The following is a 17,683-nucleotide window of genomic DNA, read 5'->3' on the forward strand; positions in this document are numbered from 1 at the left end:
TACTGCACAGAACGAGTATAGATTGTGCTGTTAATTGGGTACATTTAATTTTACTCCATCACCATGGGTTGAATAAATATTACACCTGTAACTATAAACTTATTAGAAAACAATACTGCATTATATTTACTGTATTTAGCATGCTGAAGACATGCACAAACATTTCTGTGGGATACTGTCATACTCTAAATATCAGCAATGTCAGGTTCCATAAAGAAAATGTGCCTTTATTACGTTGTCAAGTAAAAGTCAGAAGGATGGGTGCTATTTAATAAATGTGCTGACTATTTCTGACACCAAATGAAAGCTGCATTTCGTAAAAGCAACTTCAGTTTAGTTTCTTTGGAGCCTTACCCCAATGCCATAGTCCCACGACTGTCCTTTGGGCTCCACGGGTTGGACGCCGAGTCGATGGCACACTGTCCCACAGCTCAGACTGTGGCTGCCCTGCACCTTATCTGCTATGATCCACACCTATAACCCCACATCATCAACAACACTAATTTTGAAAAAATATGTTAAATCATTCCTAAAAGCCAGAATATGAGAGATAAAATCCTTTAACTGCCCGCAGCATGCCCATGCATGAATAAAAAAGTGTTTGGATTTATTGGTTTTAGCTGGTAGAGCTTAGGGATGTCCCAAATTAATCCCAAGAATCAAGATCTGAGCTAAACAAGACATTTTTTAGCTGTTCAGTATCAGCACAAACTGAACCTTAATCCTCTGTTCATGTTTGCTGTCACATCGGTGTTGTAAAGACAGAGCACATTAGCTGTCAAGGCACAATTAATTAGTGACACAAAATAAGCACAGTGAACATGTATCCTGTGTATGTATTGTTATAGTAGTAGTCACTCAACATATAAGCTCTGTAACATCTGGAAATAGTCTCCCTGTCCTACTCAATCCCAGCTTGTTGCAAACATACAAGCTCCGGCCAGACGTCCTTAAGCGCCACAGAAGACTTTGTCATTGTTGCCCATTACTAGCTAATCCCCCACAACGCTCTCTGCTTGCCAAAACAACAGTAACATGGGCCACCTGGTGGTGAGACTAGGTACTACCGCTAATATAAAAATTGGTCTGGGAAGACATTTCTTAGCATTGTTATTCAGTCCAACTATAGTCAGTCAGCCTCAGTCAGTGTTTTCATTCAGTCTTTATTTTATAACATAGTATATATAGGGGCACTGGGATTGGAAATTTGAAGCCCCTTTAACTTCCTGTTTGACATTCTTTTGTAGACACAAAATCAAAAAAAGAGTTTTTTCTTATTTAACACTTTAAAGTGTCTGTTTGCCAATGGTTGGCAAAAGATGAAATATTAACACCACTAAAAAGCCTTAAAAGGTAACCAATATGGTGCAATACTGTTTTTCTGGTACCCACCTGGTCCAGAGGCCCAACAGAGACTTTGCGCACATTGTTAGAGATGTGTTCCCATGAGGAGCCCTGAGGGTAGCTGGGGGTCACACCCTGTCGGTACCAAAGGTTCCCTAGGCAGGAAATAGTCACATAAGACTGGTGATAGGAGATATTCTAACAAAATATAAAATCACTCAAGAGCAATCATGTTTACTTCAGACTATATCAAGTATATATTTAATTACAGTTTTCATAGATGTAAGCCGAGATCACAAATAGAGTTGCTTTACCGTTTTCATCAACAGTGTAGACTGACGTCCTCCCAACAGACACCTGCTTCAGCTTCTGTTTGGCTGGAGAGGGGATGTGATACCAACAGTCTCCTGCAGAGGGAGACACAACACACACATATAACACTGTAGAGCAGAGGTGTCAAACTCATTTTAGTTCAGGGGCCATGTTCAGCCCAATTTGATCTCAAGTGGGCCGGACCAGTAAAATCACAGCATAATAACCTATAAATAACCGCAACTCCAAATATTTCCCTTTGTTTTAGTACAAAAAATTACATTCTGACAACGTTCACTTTTAATGAAATTTTTTTTTTGATGTTACAAAACATCATGAACAACCTGAAATTTCTTCAGGAAAATAAATTTAATTTCCACAAAATTATATTAAGTTTATCATTTACACTTTACAACTCACAGATCACAGAGTGTCTACAAAGGAAAACAACATTTAGTCACAGCTATCTGGAACTGAATGATACAATATTTTACTTTTTGACTAAAATGGCAAAAGTGAGACAAAAACAAGACAAAATATTACACAAAATGAGACACAAAACGACAAAAGCGAGCCACAAAACTACAAAAGTGAGGAACAAAATGACAGAAAAATAGACAACGCAAATGACACCAAAAGGAAACACAAAACGCTAAAAACATGAGACAAGCAACAAAAGACAAAAAACAACAAAAACAAGATAAAATATTACAAAAAATGAGACACAAAATGACAAAAGAACAATGAGCAATCTAGTATTTTACTTTATGATCAAAACAACTTGTCATGGTCTAGAAATTATTTTTAATTTACAGTTCTACAAATTTACAATTTGCAGTTAATGTCTTCTCTGTAATTTTTACACTTTACAACGTCGTCTCGCGGGCCGGATTGGACCCTCTGGCGGGCCGGTTTTCGCCCATGGGCCGGATGTTTGACACCCCTGTTCTAGAGGCAAGAATCAAGTCCTATCTGCAGCACCACAGGCTGACATGTTCTGTTTTCTTTCTTAAGTTTTCAATGTTTCTGATTCAGAGTAGACACAGCTGATGATATTGTCCAGAACAGCTTTTCCCACTGACCTGCAGGGCTTCGTGCTGAAACAGATCCCCTGTAAAAGGCTGAGCCATCCCTGGCGATGGCCCAAACCTGGCTGGCAGCCCCGATGGAGATGGACTTGAAAGGTTGGTCAGTTCCCACATGGAGCCATGAGGATCCCTGAGAGAACAGGAGGATAACAAAACAATCAGCTCTCGAGTACTTGAAGCGTTTTTGTTACCTATAAAGTGAATTGGAAATACTTTTCCATAGTCCATATTTACATATTTAAACTGAACAAAATATAAACCCAGCATGTACCATCTTATTACATTGTATATATTCTTTTTAGCATCGGCGAGGAAGGATCCTGCTGTCGGACATGTCCATAAAAAGCAGCCTAAAATGGTTTCTTAGACGACAAATTTCAGAGCTTTGGACGTTCATGTTCACTGCCCTAACTGACCTGCCAGCATTCATCACCAACAGTCTTTCTCTTGACACCTGTGGCATCGTGTCAGTTAAACAAAGCTGCATTTTAAGGTGGCCTTTTATAGTCACTGGTCTGTGTGCGGGTCACACTATCTGATCATTATCCTGTAAAGCCACACCTGACCAGTTTGTAGATTAACTCAGTGGTGAAGAACCTGTCACCAGCTGAACAGTTCCAACACTTTGAATGCACAGCTAACCATTTTCTAATCAAAACAATAGAGATTAGTTTTCATTTTTTCTATTAGTCAGAAAATAAGACCATTTTGAATGCTGTGTTTATATTTTCATTCAGTGTAGCTACATATCAGCAGCAGTTAGGAATAAAAGAGGTCCTTCTGCACTTTAGAATCAGAATGAATGTGAAGACCTCGCAAAACATGAAAAATAGACTTTCATAGACAGCAACAGACTTAAGGAAGACTATAGATGATAGCTGTTGTTGATAGCTGACCTTACTTAGAACTGAAGATGCTAATAATGATATCACCACTGGTAGACATTGTGTTGGGCTGTTTAGATGCTGTATCCTTAAGTCTTTATGATATGCTCATTGGAATAGCCTACATCAGGACTAAATATAAAATATCCCACACATTCCCCAAATAAGAAACAATGGGATCATGTGCATTACTGTACTCTGTGCACATTTATTCAGTGAGTAGGCTACTGACAGTGAAGTGCTTATGGGTGGCTCACTGAAAGGAGGTAAACCAGTTCATGGGGTGTCTGCCTGCTCATTATTAATGACTTACAGCAGGTGTCAGTGCAGTGACTCCCAGTCGGCAAAGCACGTCTCCCTTGTTGCTTATCGCCCACACAGGAATCACGTCCACGCTGCTCTGAGCCGTGCACGGCAGGATGGTCACATCACTCAGTGGGATGGGTGGGATTTCTTGCCAAGGTCCTGTGGTGGTCAGTTTACACTTCCTGTAGGGAAGGACAATCCCAACGTTCACAGGTGTCCTCAATAACAATGTCTGAGGTGAAATATGCTGGTGTAGTACGAGGTGTGGCGAATGATCCAGATACCAGTCCAGATCTGCTCATTAAATGATCCAGATGTTCCAAAGCAACAATAACCACAATTTGTAAAGCGCAAAACTAGTAATGCAAATATTTTTAAATATAACACCTATGTAATAGCTAAAAGTCTACAGTAAATAATGGCTACGTATGTTAGTTTGTTAATATATTGTGCGAATTATTGCCTTCTGATTAATCAAAAAATATCCAGAGTACAAAACAACCTTTATACATTAGAAATTTGATCTCCTGACCATCTGATTCAGCTGCATTTTACTGTAAGATGCCCAGAAAACCTGCTTCTACGAATAAAAAAATAGATTTTCCCATCTGACTAATTTCAGCTACCATCAGACTATACTTCCCTGTTGACTGAATAATAAACCTGTCCATACACAAACAGATATTACAAATGTCAAGTGTACCATCCTCTTTCAGACCACTGTGTACCCGCTGAACAAATATTGCAGAGGCTAATATGCCACTGATGCTTTTTATAGTACCTGGCCCATCGCCTACGACGCACGAAGTCCTTCATCGTTTTATAGCCATGATACGACCTGCATGGAGACACAGGGAAGTGAAAGAATGAATAACAGGAAAAGAAATAGATGAAGGTCATAACTCTGAGAATAGCTTGAATCAAGTGACACAGCAGGTGGGTTTGAGGAACAGCAAATGAAACATACGCTGGGAAATCAGCTGCAAACTGCCATCCTTCTCTGTCCGTCCCTCCAGAGACACTATAGTCGATGGCCCAGTCCGACACCTGGAATCAGCAAAGATGGGAAGTGAAAGCAGTTGCATTTTTGGCCACACGTTTTGTCTGTGATAATTCAGGAGAACAATATTTGTAGCTTTCAAACTGATGATCAGAATAGAAGGATAGCGGTTAACCAGTGAACCACAGAACTGGTTTCAGATCTCCACAAGGCATCTCCCACTGTGTGTGTAGCTCTGCTCACCCATGTCCACTGAGGGGAGGGAGGTTTTGTATTTGTTTTTGTGCACTCATGCAGTCCCGACGCATCGCTCCACATGTAGCGGTCTGTTGGTAGACCTCTAAAACAAAGAAAAAACAAGTTTAATTAAGTTATGAATGACTTAACATTTCAAATAAAACACATAAAACAGTTAAACAACATGGGCTCCAGCTAATGTTGCTGGTAATGTGTGTTTTTAATTCTGTATTGTGGTGCAAAGGCAGAGGTTTAAATGTTTAGAGGAAAAAAATAAATATATTAGTAGTGTTTTGCTTATGACAAACAGAGTGGCATTTTCACTGTCTGTCGTGATTTATTTGATGTGAAATGTGAAAAATGTCGCACTATAGATTCCACATCATCGGCACAGACAACAGACAAAGTCGTGTCATTAGCCTGGATATTTTTGGACACTCACAATTAGGTCACAAAACAAATTATTGCAAACATTTAAGCAATCATTTCTACTGACAAAAATGTGTTTCATAAATGCAAAGTGGGACAAAACAAACTCCAGTCTGAGTAGTGTACAGTACCTGTTGGTATAACCGGTGACGGGGTTCCACCTCTGGTTCTCATAGATGTAGACGCTCTTGACATCCGTCTGAGTGTAAATGTTATCTGTGCTGCTGGCCAGTCCCTGAAAGAAGCCTCCTCCGTACCCCCCGGTATGGACCCAGGCTGTGTGGTCATAGCCAATCCCCCACACTATCCCAACGCTGTTACACTCCACTACACGCAGGTGGCCTCCAACCTGCCGCCAGAACCTGCACAAAAGAAGGAAAACTCATATGTTCACCACCTCATCTATCAGAAGTTTGGCATTATTTTCTTGCTCTGACAGTCTAGTGATGTGTCTGTTGTTCTTACATTTGGTCACAGGGTGTTGGGTAAGGCATGGCCTCTAGGCCTGGAGATGGCTCACTGATAAATATGTCCCCTTTACAGGTGATGGACCAGATGGCCTGTTTGGAGGGAGGACCGTGGATCCCCCTGGAGTCACAGCACGACACACTCAACAGTGCCAGCTGGAGAGTGGGAGGGAGGTGAAGGCAGACAGGAAATCAGAGAGGGAGAGACAAATGAGAAGCCATTAGCAGCAGGAGAAAGAAGGCAATAAAAGACAAATGATAGAAACAGTAAAATGTGGATACAAATCCTGTGGGCATTTCAAGAAACAGAACAAAAAAAATGATAGTAAACCATGTTGTTTCTCTCCCCATCTAAAATTGATCTTTGTTGTGTTATTTTGATGAATAAGGGAGGTAAACTTCAGCTAGCAGACGTATTTATGAAAGTAGAGATATTACAGTTTCAATTTAACATTGGTGATTCCTTCTGATGGTGCGAAAATCATTTTTCATGTGCAGAATCTGTCTAATCCAATATAAGCAAATAAAAAGTGTCTGCTTCTGCAAATCAAAGTTGTTATAAAGCATTGATTCATCCGATGTTTTATGCCTCACTACAGCCTGGTGATGGTCCCTGAATACAAAGTTTCCAAGTAATAAATTATATTTTGGTGCGAGTGACACGTTCTGTCTCAAGTTGAAACTTGCGACACATGAGTGTCTAGAGTTTCTACAGCAAGTCTAGATTGTGAAATCACAGAAACTATTCATTTTTGCACAATACACAAAAGTTTCTCACACCAGACAAGTCTAGATGCGCTTTGAGAATATGCTGATAATTAACACAAATATACCTCCCAGTGTGTTATTATGCTTTTCTTCCCATACGTACCCAGTCATGCATTTCCAGCTCTGTGGCAGCTGCCAGTCTGATTGGCCACCTCTGCTTGGTCCGCTCAGGAGTGTAGATGGCAAAAGTGTGTTTGGAGTCATTTAGCACAGGAACCAGGATGGTCACCTCATTGATGAAGGCATGCAAGTACTTAAACAAGCAGCACCAAGAAGGAAAGAAGAGAAAAAGAAGACAGAAAGCAAAAACAGTTCAAATATATGTAGATATTGTGATTTGGGACAATGTGGTAGCCAGTAACACAGGAAACACTGCACAGGCAGAGAGATTAATTGAATCTACTGAATATCAGCAAAACCTGGAGAATTAAACAAATGCAAGATGACGTTTTTGGAATTGCATGACTGTCCCATGTTATTGAGCCTAAAAAAATACTTGAAATGGTCTTCAAGGACACGTTGGTGTGAAATTATATATGAAGAATAGAAATCTGCCTGCAAAGTGTTTACAAGCACTTACTTCAGCCAAAGGAAGAGTGACCAAGCAGTGTGTTTAAGTTCATAATATAAAAAGTGACAGGGAATTTACTCTTGAAGAAAGGCACATTTTTAATGTAAGGTTTGCATTTCTATCGAATATGAGGACAGCTTTTAAATAAAATATAACTTTCCCTTTCTTATTGCTCCCTCTTCACTCTTCCCAAACTACAATACTGACCACATAAGAATGTTTTCAGCACTTTATGCCTTCATCTATATCTTATTTATAATCAGACAACCTTTCAGTATCCCCACTTATCCACTGGCAACTCTTTTCACCATTCATCTCTCTTGACATTTATATTTTATTGTGTTTGGTTGGTAAGATGATCTAATGTCCCCCCAGAGACAAATAAAGTCAAACATTTATCTATCTATACTTCATGAACATGAAAGCTTGTACAGATCTGTCTCACCTTCTTCTCCTCATAATAGTTGTAATAGATGAACAAGATGCCGTCCTTGTTGCCATCTGGTCCTGAGAACTGCTCCAAGGCAAAATGAACATCTATCCACTTGTGTGGTTTCCAGTCTCTCCACCACTGCATGGTTCCCTTCTTCACCCACACAGACTGCGATGGAAGCACACGTTCAAGTAAAGACAGGAATGGACATATTAATAGATAAAACAAATGAAAGGCATGCTGTGTGTTGCTGTGCTGCTTGTACCTGTTCTACGGCTTGTTCATAATGTCTGAAATTATCCATCTCTCTCTTGGTCCTTTCACTGAGCTGCTCGAAGATTTGTCTGCGCCAAGCTGCCGTCTGGGCTGGGCTTACTGACAGACTCATGGACTGGACTGATGAAACCAAAGCTGGATGAAGAGAGGAAGAAAAGTCAGTGACAAACAGCAATGCAGGGTTTCTTCAGGTGTAAGATAAAAATGAAATAGAACTAACCCCGACTAAGATGTCACATTGACTATCACTCTACATTCAGGTGCTAATGAATAATTTCTCGGTAGTCAGAGCTTTCTTTTACATCCACAACAGCCAATATTCTTTCAAGTACTGATGCAGTGAAAAGCTGAAACGTATACAGTCAATCAATAACTGGTGAGCTGCTTTACTGAACTTACATGAACTGTTCATAGAGAAGTTAAACCAGTTGAGTTGGGAGTGACTGTCCACAGAGCAGCCTCCCCCACTGACCCACGCCCACAGAGGGTGCTCATCTGCCCCATACGGGTCCTCCATGGCCAGGGTGTAGGTGGCTACTGATGACAGGCTGCATGTGTCTGCTGTGTCCTGCACTGCTACGGTCTGAGCCTGCTGAGCCTCCTCCAGATCCACATTACTCCACTGCGGATCAAGAGGACCTCCAGACTGACTGGGAGAAAGAGCTGAACCAGCACAGGGAGCTTTGACCTCTCCTTCTCCAGGGATGCTCTCCTCTTCCGGGACAGCAGGAGGGGCTGATCCAGTATCTCTGGAGCTCTTTCCCGGTTCTCGATCAGAGACGAGTTCGGAGATGAAGCTGTCGCTAGTCACCTTGGGGATGCGGGGTTTGGGAGGGTCAGTGGGTGGGTTAGATGAGTCTGTGGGGGCGTCAACAAATGACTCCGGGGAGGTGGAGGTGGCATGGCAGCTTGCTCCATCTGCAGACCCTTTCTCTGTATCTGATTCTGCATCGCTGACTACCGACTGAGCACGCACCTCACCACAGAAATAGCATCCAGCGCTGTCAAGAGTGGACAGAAAGGAGAACTGAATGTATCAGTATTGTGTCAGAAAACATTTTAATAGTGCACAAATGCAGACGAGTACATGCCTGTATTTTCAGTGAAAGCTAATGTGTGTAATCAACTAATGTGGTGTGTGAGTGTGTGTCCACCTCTGCAGGCTGTTTGCACTGGCGCTGGAGTGGGATCGGTCTCCGTCTCGAGGAACAGTGATAGCCTTCCAGGTTTTCCCACTCAGTTCACTGGAGGTCACGCCCTGTCTGAAGTATACAGCTCGATCCTCACAGTTAATAGCCCACACCTACACACAACAGCAGGACTTTGAGAAAACCTTCACACATACTAATAAAACTATGCAATGCTTGGAAGGTTTTGTTGTGCTTATTTCTAACAGCTGTGCCAGTATGCTGTGTCGGGTAGCCAGAAATCACCTGGTCGTTCAGTCCAACGTTGATGGTGATCATTTCTCCAACCATGCCGATCCAGCCGGAGCCGCAGGGGTTGTGAGAGTTCACGCCGCGCCTGAACCAAACCTGGTTAAATAAGAGAGTAGGGTGGGAAGAGGTCATGGGTTTTATCCCTGCAATGGCAGCATCATTCATCAACAAAACGCTATGGTTAATATCAATATCTGTTGTTATGCTCTTATCAACCACTGGTGGGAGAAGCAGGCTAGTTGTGAACAACTTCAGAGACTGCTAACCCTAACTTATTTAACGTTTACTAAGCAGAGGCCCAAACAGTGGAGTGTAATGTTTGCATACAGCAGTTTGTACATCAAGCTCAAAAACCAAGACACAGAATTTAAAAATAGTATGCTAACTTGGCTGCACTATATTCCTTATTAGATCCTGTGCTGGCCTCAAATGTTGATGTCATTCTTTTTTTGTAAATCATGTGATAACGGGCAGGTATACACTGGTCAGATCAGACTTTTAATACTATGTAAGTATAAAATAACATATTCAAGACAAGTTAACATGCTGCAAGTACTATGTTTCTATGTTTCTTTATAACTCATATAAGCTAATAAAGCTTGCAGGTAGAGTGCATTCAGTGCACTATGGTCAATTCAGTTTTCCTAGAGATAATATGCAGACGTTTTTTCCTATGAGCTACAAATCGGTTGAAGAACAGGTCTAACTTAATTCAACTAAGATTTTCTGTGTTTGACTACAGAATTAATACCAATTTAGCCATAGTTTACCACAGAAGTCTGTTTGTCGTTGCTAAGGTAGTTTCCTATATTTAGTAAATGGTGTCAGTGAATTGAGTCAATCCCATAAGACCAATCCAATTCTCAGCTAAGAGTATAACACTTAAAGCTATACCCTTCACTATTTTCTTAGCCACTGGGCTATAGCACTTCTGTATCTTTAAAGATTTTCTTTTTGTCCGTAATCTGTATGAAGGCTGTGCTACTAATTAACTGTGTACAGCTCGGTCGGACTTATGTATTCTGCTTAAATTTTGGTTTATCTTTTGAATTTTCCACAGAAAAATAGATTTAATTTCTTTTACATACTTTCAGCTGTGTAGCCATTATTGGTTCCAAGCATCTGGCATTTTCTTACTTTATTGTCCTTGGTTACAGCCCAGACAACGTTGATTCCCACAGCTACGTGTATCGCTCCCACATCAGGGCTCGGAGACTCCACCACTGCCCAGGAGCTACCTGCAGTGTAGGAAACATTGTTCTCAGCAGAGAAAATAAACACAATCACACACACCACATCCTTGTCCTGCTAACAGTGAGCCTTTGCCTACCTTTGGGGCAATCTCTGCTGATTCCCTCCCTGACAATGAGCTGTCCTTCCCACAGCACGGCCCAGACCAGGTCACCTGGACCACAACTGATCTGAATCACTTCCCCTGGGAGAAAGACCTCCTCCCACAAGGAGCCCTCAGGATTGTGGTGATAGATTCCATCCCTGAACCACACCTGAATGGAGAGAAAAGAGAGAGTAGATAATCAAATGACAGCAAAACAGCAAGTTCAATTCAATTCAATTCAATTCAATTCAATTCAATTCAATTCAATTCAATTCAATTCAATTCAATTCAATTCAATTCAATTCAATTCAATTTTATTTAAATAGCGCCAATTTCAGGTCAAATCGTCTCAAGACGCTTTGCAGAACCCATATGCCTGAACCCCCAGAGCAAGCCCTAAGGTGACAGTGGCAAGAAAAGCACCCTTTTAACAAGGAAGAAACCTTGAGCAGAACCCAGCTCTTTATGTGGGGGAACCCATCTGCCTGCTGGCCAGCGATGTGGAGTACAGTGGAGTAAAAGAATTTGCATAAAGCTATAAAAACACAGTTGTTTATCTGAGGTGCTTGAAAGATTGTGTGTGATCTTACTACAGACAAGATCACACACTTTGAAAGGTCAAAAACGTACATACATATATCATCATATGATGAGGGAAGAATAAGAAGAAGTGTATGTAACACTTTGCAAATAACAGTAAAGTACAGTTCTTTTCACACAACCACTGACTTAATTTGTGCAAATTACAAGCTAACAAGGATGTCAAGTACGTTGCCATGGCTACCTGGACAAAGGTGGATGTTGCATTTGTGTGTGTGTGTGTGTGTGTGTGTGTGTGTGTGTGTGTGTGTGTGTGTGTGTGTGTGTGTGTGTGTGTGTGTAAGCTGCACCTTGCCCTGCAGGGACACTGCCCACAGCGACAACCGGCCTCTGGGCTCCTCACTGATCTCCCATCCTCCACAGCTGATGTCGCTGAAAGGGTCTGGTAGAGTCGTCTGCTGTGAGGGAATCTGTCAGACCACAAAGGAAGAGAGACGCAGGTGAACAAAGTAAAACACTGCGTTCACACATGAACACACCACACATGCTTACAGTACAGTACAACGCCAACCTTAGCCCAGGTGTCCATGGCTTTGTATCTCCTGTAGCGGAGCCATCGCCTGCGACGGACACAGGAGTTCCACTTCTTGTCTTTGGTGTAGGTGGCGGGGAAGTCGATGGCATAGCTCCATCCCTGCGAACACAAGCACCTGAATAATCAATACAAAGTAGGAAATAAGAGGACAGAAACTGATGCTGGAGTAGAGGGATGCAAGGAGCAAAAACCATCAAAGTCTCACCCCTTTCTCTGTGGGCTCTCCCTCAAAGTTTTCATCCACATACCAGTCGCCCTCCCACTCCCAGCTGCTGGAGGGGAGCTGGAAGCTGTCCAGAGGTTGGTGTTGCAGACCTGTGACGTCACTCCACTGCCAGCGGTCGCTCGGCAGCAAACGCTCTGAGAAACCGTCAACGGGATTCCACCTCTGACAGAGAGACAGACAGACCGGGAGTGTTATAGCACAGACAGGGTCATCATTTTGTTTCATTTTACCGAAGGGACACCGGACTAATTTCTTCTTCTCCCAAATTTACTTAGATAATTTACAGCACTTTTGGTGGAATGTTCGCTTGGGAGGAAGTCACAAGATCGGCCTCTGCAGAGCACTGCCCTAATGCACTCAAAAATGACACGGCTGTGTGGCAAAGTCCTTGAAGGTCCTAACAGCTGCACTCATGCAGGAGGACGGTAATGAAGTGTGTGTTTTTCTGCCATTTGAGTTCCACATACAGTTACTTTCACTGTATTTGGGGTTTTTTTTTGCCTGAAACTACTTTCACATGATTCTGCTCTCTGAGTGTCTCGGCACACAGCTGACCAGTAGCTTGAGTTAGCAACAGAGGAAGTGGACACTGGATGTTATTAGTCACTCAATGGGGAACTTGAATTTTCAATTTTACTAATGCAGGAAAAAAAAAAGAAAAACACATCTACTGTCCAGGGTTTCTGCAGAAATCAGCCAGTCAAATTTAATGCTTTTTAATGCCATTTTAATGCTATAATGTAAAAATTTTAATGCCACGACTGTGAACTCAAACAAATTACACGGGTTTGTCTTTTTGTAAATGCTTTTTATATGAAAACTGTCCCTACATTTCACTATTTCTGAATCCGGAAACCACCCCTGACCAGCCACGGGCTCCATTCATTCTCTGAATTCCACGTTTTCTAGCCATTTTTGCTGAAATTTGCGCTTCCCCATTTCCCAGCTCTCCTCCACCTGGTCCAGTCTTGCCGGCCACCTTAAAAACATGCAGTTTTTGGCAACTGTACCCGACTGGCCGGAACAATTATCGCAATGCTTTGGCATGTTTATGCAGATGCACATATCCGACGAATCGCAGTCTATAATTAAATACTACTATTGTCAAATATTTTTCTTGAAAACTGCAGAAAGAATTTTTAATGCCAATGAGAATCAAATTTAATGATTTTTAATGCCATTTAAGGCTTTAATTTTCCCAACATCAACTTAATGACTATTAATGCTTTTTAATGCCCTGCAGAAACCCTGCCGTTGCTTCCTTTGTTATTCTTCAAAACCTAAAAATGACTATACAAGGACTATTTTTCTTTCAAAGAAGTAAACTCTATGTGATCAGCGACTCGCTGATAGGAGAAAGAGACCCACTTGATTCTCGTAGGTCTCCTCCTGGTAGCGGACAGGAAGGTCAGACGCGTGGACATTCAGGTAGATGTTGTTGTCGCAGGCGATGCCCCAGCAGCACTGTTGAGCCGCTGTCACCCGCTTGAACTCCATCTGGGCATCGCGGCACTGCTCCCACTGCTGCCCCGCCGTGGACAGGCTGTAGACCCGCCCATAAACATCCACCGCCCACAGCAGGGAGACAGGCATGGCTGCACCTGGAACCTGAGGAAGAGGAGGAAGACAGAGGGTGAATGTTGATCACGTCGCTTTGAGATCTCAGTGTCTTTTTCACAGTGCAGGGGAACAACAAGTACCATCTGCATCACCTCATTCTAGTACATGACTGATGCAGAACCGACCTTGTAGTCAAGGTTACAAACACACAAACATTTATTACACAAACCAGTATTTTCTGCTAAAATGAACAAAACTGACTGTCACCCGAAAAAGCAGGAACATAACGCTCCAATGTGAATTATGTAATTTGTGTGTAATAATTTGTGACTTTGTTTGGAGCAGCTTTGTGAACATAACTGACCTCATCCATCACAAATTACCTTGGAGCTGGTTTGTTAAAAGTAAATGGCAAAAGAAAGTGAAGTGGGCTCCGACAAAAGGTCAGACATCACTTGTTAGCATGCTTTTGTCTGATCAGCAAAAAATCTCAGTCTTTCGTCCCACATGGTTTGTAATAAGGATAAAAAAGGAGGAGCTGTGACTAAGAACAGAAGGTGCAAAAAGACAGCAACAAACAGCTCAGTAGATACAACTGAGTTGACAAATGATTACAAACAGAATCAATGAGTTTGGATATGGAGGAGAGTGATAGAAACCATGTATCTGTTCAAATAATATGGCAACTAGGATAAAATCTGCAAAACAACATGTATAGAAATATTTTGGAGATTTGTGTTATTTTCACAAATTCAACCTACATGGATCAGATGGTAGAAAATCTGTGTAGCGAAAGCCAGAGGAAAAAAAATGGAGATGGGTCATTTCTTTTTAAATGATCAAGAGCCTGATTTATTTGAAATTTTCTTATCATAAAATATGGATTAGTCGAAAATGGTATTTGTGAAATTTTCGTCTTGATTCGTAGTTTTAGTATAAGTATGTCTACAAAATGGGGTCTGAGAATGAAAACATGAAAACTTATTTAAAAAATTATCTTAGTTATATCTTGAGAACCTATCTATCTATCTATCTATCTATCTATCTATCTATCTATCTATCTATCTATCTATCTATCTATCTATCTATCTATCTATCTATCTATCTATCTATCTATCTATCACAATACAGATACATGCAAAGAAAGCATAGATTTCCTGGAGGACCCTCAGCCCCACCACACAATGTATCCCTTTCAATGTTCAAACAGAAACTACACTTATGATGAGCAGTATAAATCCATGTAACCTACAGTTCAGCAGTAAGTAGCTATTTGCATCCGTATATCTCCGTGTGGCCAAAAAACTAGAGCTGAACAATTTGAGGAAAATGCAATTTTTTTGTGAGAGATAATGTAATTTGATTTGCAATGCAATGTTTTACAGTTCAATATTTACTGTGTAAATAAAGATTACTACGAAATACCACAAAAATATTTACTGATCTAGGTTTTAATGCAAGGATGAGAACTGTAGAGTAGAACATAAAACAATCTAACATAGACACTGTAACGGTGTTAGATTAAATCAAATAATTATTAGAATAAAAATTAACAGTTCTAACAAGGAAATAAGAAGGTCTTTCTGTCGGAAAACTGAAATCGGTAAGTGATTTAGTTTTGGAGGTGCATGGAAGTATTGCACATTCCTAATCAAGTTTAATAAAGTAATAATAATAACAAAAACAAACCCAGAGTCAGATGTACTACATAACGTATACCCTAAATAGTAGCCTGTTGATAATTGCATTGTCTTAAATTGTGATTTTAATTTATAATCAACTATTTGTTCAGCCCTAGAAAATAAGAATATATGGCTAAAAAATTTTCTTACAGCAGAGCAGAGCAGAGCTGTAAACTTTAATTAGAATCACATGTTGAAGTGGCACTGTCTGTTCGTTTGCACCACTTTTTGTTCCATTTTTCTGGTTTGACCCAACATAACTGCATTAACTTACTGACCCACGCTGTACTCCCTGTACATTTTGCCTTCTTGATATTAAAGCTTGTTGTGTGTGTGAACATGTGAAATGACAGTAAACACATCTGACTCACTGCCTGCTGCAAGTGGTCTCCATTTCACAGCATCTATGTGGTAACCAGCAGGGACTGTTCTGCTGCGAAAAGGCGTTTCCTCTGTCACTCACATACACTATAGTGTACATTTTAATGATAACAAAGAAAACATACATCACAAATGCCAACATATAGCTTCAAATACGACGCTATTATTAAATATACAACACTGTTTGTTTATATGTGATGTTTTTGTAATAAGACACATATTTGTATATTAGCACTATCAAATTAGCATTAATGGACAGTATACAGTAGGAGGGAATGACAGGGGAGAGAAATATTAGCTTTAATGCTCCAAACAAACATGGACTGTCCAGTAAAACCAGCTTTAGCTTTAACGACAACACTCGGCTTGGTTTTGGTGCAGCTTACAGGCTTAGCTCTCTACAAATAGCAAATTAACAGAGTTCAAACAAACCTCGAGCTCCCTCTCATAAAGCTTCAGCCGGCGCTGGAGGGAAGACAACCGTGTTCATTGAGCAGCTGGAGATGAATGGAAGCAGCCTAAACCAGAATGTGGACGGTGGCTGCTGACATTCACATCATAATCTGAGAGCTGTTGGGAACCAGGAAGTGCTGCGGCTCGTGCTGCGTTCCTATTGGCTGACCCAGAGGCAGCAGGAGTTAGCAGCGTCAGCGTCCAGCAGAGGGCGCTGCAGCACCATGAACTGATCAACAGGCGGCAGACAAACAAACAAACAAGAACAGTCACGTTCAGTGGGCACAGGAAAGTACAGTTTTTGTCCTTCAATTTAATTGTATATTAGCACTTTCAGGGTTTATACTTCTACTCCACTACATTCAAGAGGGAAATGTTTCACTTTTTACACTACATTCATCTCACACTTAGGTTGTAGTCACAAATTGGGATACACTGATAACACATACAGATCTTCTGTTAATCTGAAACACTATTGGATGTTAAAAATCCTGCACACTGCACAGGAGCTTTTTGTTTTTTTTGACCTGCTTAGGTTGGAGCTGCAATGCTCTGCTGCATTTAAATAAGGCCACCAATACTCTTACTGGTGATTAGGATGTAAGTTATCTTGCAACAAATAAGGCCAGAATATTTCTTTAGTCACATTATTTCATGATAATATAAATATATATGTAGAATTATTAATTAATTATGTAATTATATGCTTCATTATATAGTATTAAAGTATAATAATAATAATAATAATAATAATAATAATAATAATAATAATAATAATAATAATAATAATAATAATAATAATAATAATAATAATAATAATAGTAGTCATAATAATAAGATTTTTAAACCAACCACAAAAGTAAGCTTTCAGAAGTTTAGAGGACTAATTCACAGAATTTTGTACATTTATTTTTGATAATTTAACTGTAGGTTACCTAATTTTAACATTTCCCAAAGTAGCATTTTGAAGGGGTTAACTTGCATTTATGTTAATACACTTGCTCAGGTAGCTGTGTTGGAATTGTGTTGGAATTTTTATGAGGTCACCAATAAGAATGACACTTAATTTTTTTTGTGACAGTTATATTTACATTCATTGCAAAATAACAACTTGTGCACATAAGATTTGAAAAAAAGACAAAAAAAAAGTTTGGAGGAGTAATTCAGGATTAACTGTAACATTTTGAAAGAGGTCATTCACTTACGAGTCCCTTATTGTTTAGTACCAATTTGAAATAGCATCATAAATAATCTGAAAGATAAAAAAATCTTTGAATATGCTGCTCCTACATGCTGTATATTTACTGTTGGTGAGATCACTTTGAGTGATGTATTCTGCTGCTATATTAAATCATT

At 40.4% G+C, this 17,683-nt stretch overlaps 1 protein-coding gene across 3 annotated transcripts in view; it reads right to left on the minus strand.

Moving 5' to 3' along the window:
• tecpr1a (tectonin beta-propeller repeat containing 1a) overlaps positions 1 to 16,462 on the minus strand; it is a 29,594-nt gene extending 13,132 nt beyond the window's left edge. For 2 of the 3 annotated variants that reach the window (XR_008599411.1, XM_055004226.1), the window contains exons 1-22: positions 16,307 to 16,462; positions 13,620 to 13,859; positions 12,231 to 12,413; positions 12,002 to 12,124; positions 11,781 to 11,900; positions 10,885 to 11,059; positions 10,692 to 10,792; positions 9,549 to 9,650; positions 9,270 to 9,418; positions 8,515 to 9,116; positions 8,105 to 8,250; positions 7,852 to 8,007; positions 6,939 to 7,088; positions 6,066 to 6,223; positions 5,732 to 5,962; positions 5,178 to 5,274; positions 4,902 to 4,981; positions 4,716 to 4,772; positions 3,942 to 4,116; positions 2,739 to 2,874; positions 1,659 to 1,751; positions 1,393 to 1,499 (exon numbers count right to left, since the gene is read on the minus strand). Coding sequence is in view for 2 of the 3 variants with exons in the window: in XM_055004226.1 (XP_054860201.1) it covers positions 1,393 to 1,499; positions 1,659 to 1,751; positions 2,739 to 2,874; positions 3,942 to 4,116; positions 4,716 to 4,772; positions 4,902 to 4,981; positions 5,178 to 5,274; positions 5,732 to 5,962; positions 6,066 to 6,223; positions 6,939 to 7,088; positions 7,852 to 8,007; positions 8,105 to 8,250; positions 8,515 to 9,116; positions 9,270 to 9,418; positions 9,549 to 9,650; positions 10,692 to 10,792; positions 10,885 to 11,059; positions 11,781 to 11,900; positions 12,002 to 12,124; positions 12,231 to 12,413; positions 13,620 to 13,844 (3,366 nt within the window). In the remaining variant the exon portion in view is untranslated. Of the gene's footprint in view, positions 1 to 354; positions 475 to 1,392; positions 1,500 to 1,658; positions 1,752 to 2,738; positions 2,875 to 3,941; positions 4,117 to 4,715; positions 4,773 to 4,901; positions 4,982 to 5,177; positions 5,275 to 5,731; positions 5,963 to 6,065; positions 6,224 to 6,938; positions 7,089 to 7,851; positions 8,008 to 8,104; positions 8,251 to 8,514; positions 9,117 to 9,269; positions 9,419 to 9,548; positions 9,651 to 10,691; positions 10,793 to 10,884; positions 11,060 to 11,780; positions 11,901 to 12,001; positions 12,125 to 12,230; positions 12,414 to 13,619; positions 13,860 to 16,306 lie in introns of all 3 variants that reach the window. The other variant, XM_023295018.3, reaches the window with a different exon arrangement.
• Positions 16,463 to 17,683: the final 1,221 nt, after the last annotated feature.

This window comes from Amphiprion ocellaris, chromosome 18 (assembly GCF_022539595.1).
Source record: "Amphiprion ocellaris isolate individual 3 ecotype Okinawa chromosome 18, ASM2253959v1, whole genome shotgun sequence".
NCBI classification, from domain to species: Eukaryota; Metazoa; Chordata; class Actinopteri; family Pomacentridae; genus Amphiprion; species Amphiprion ocellaris.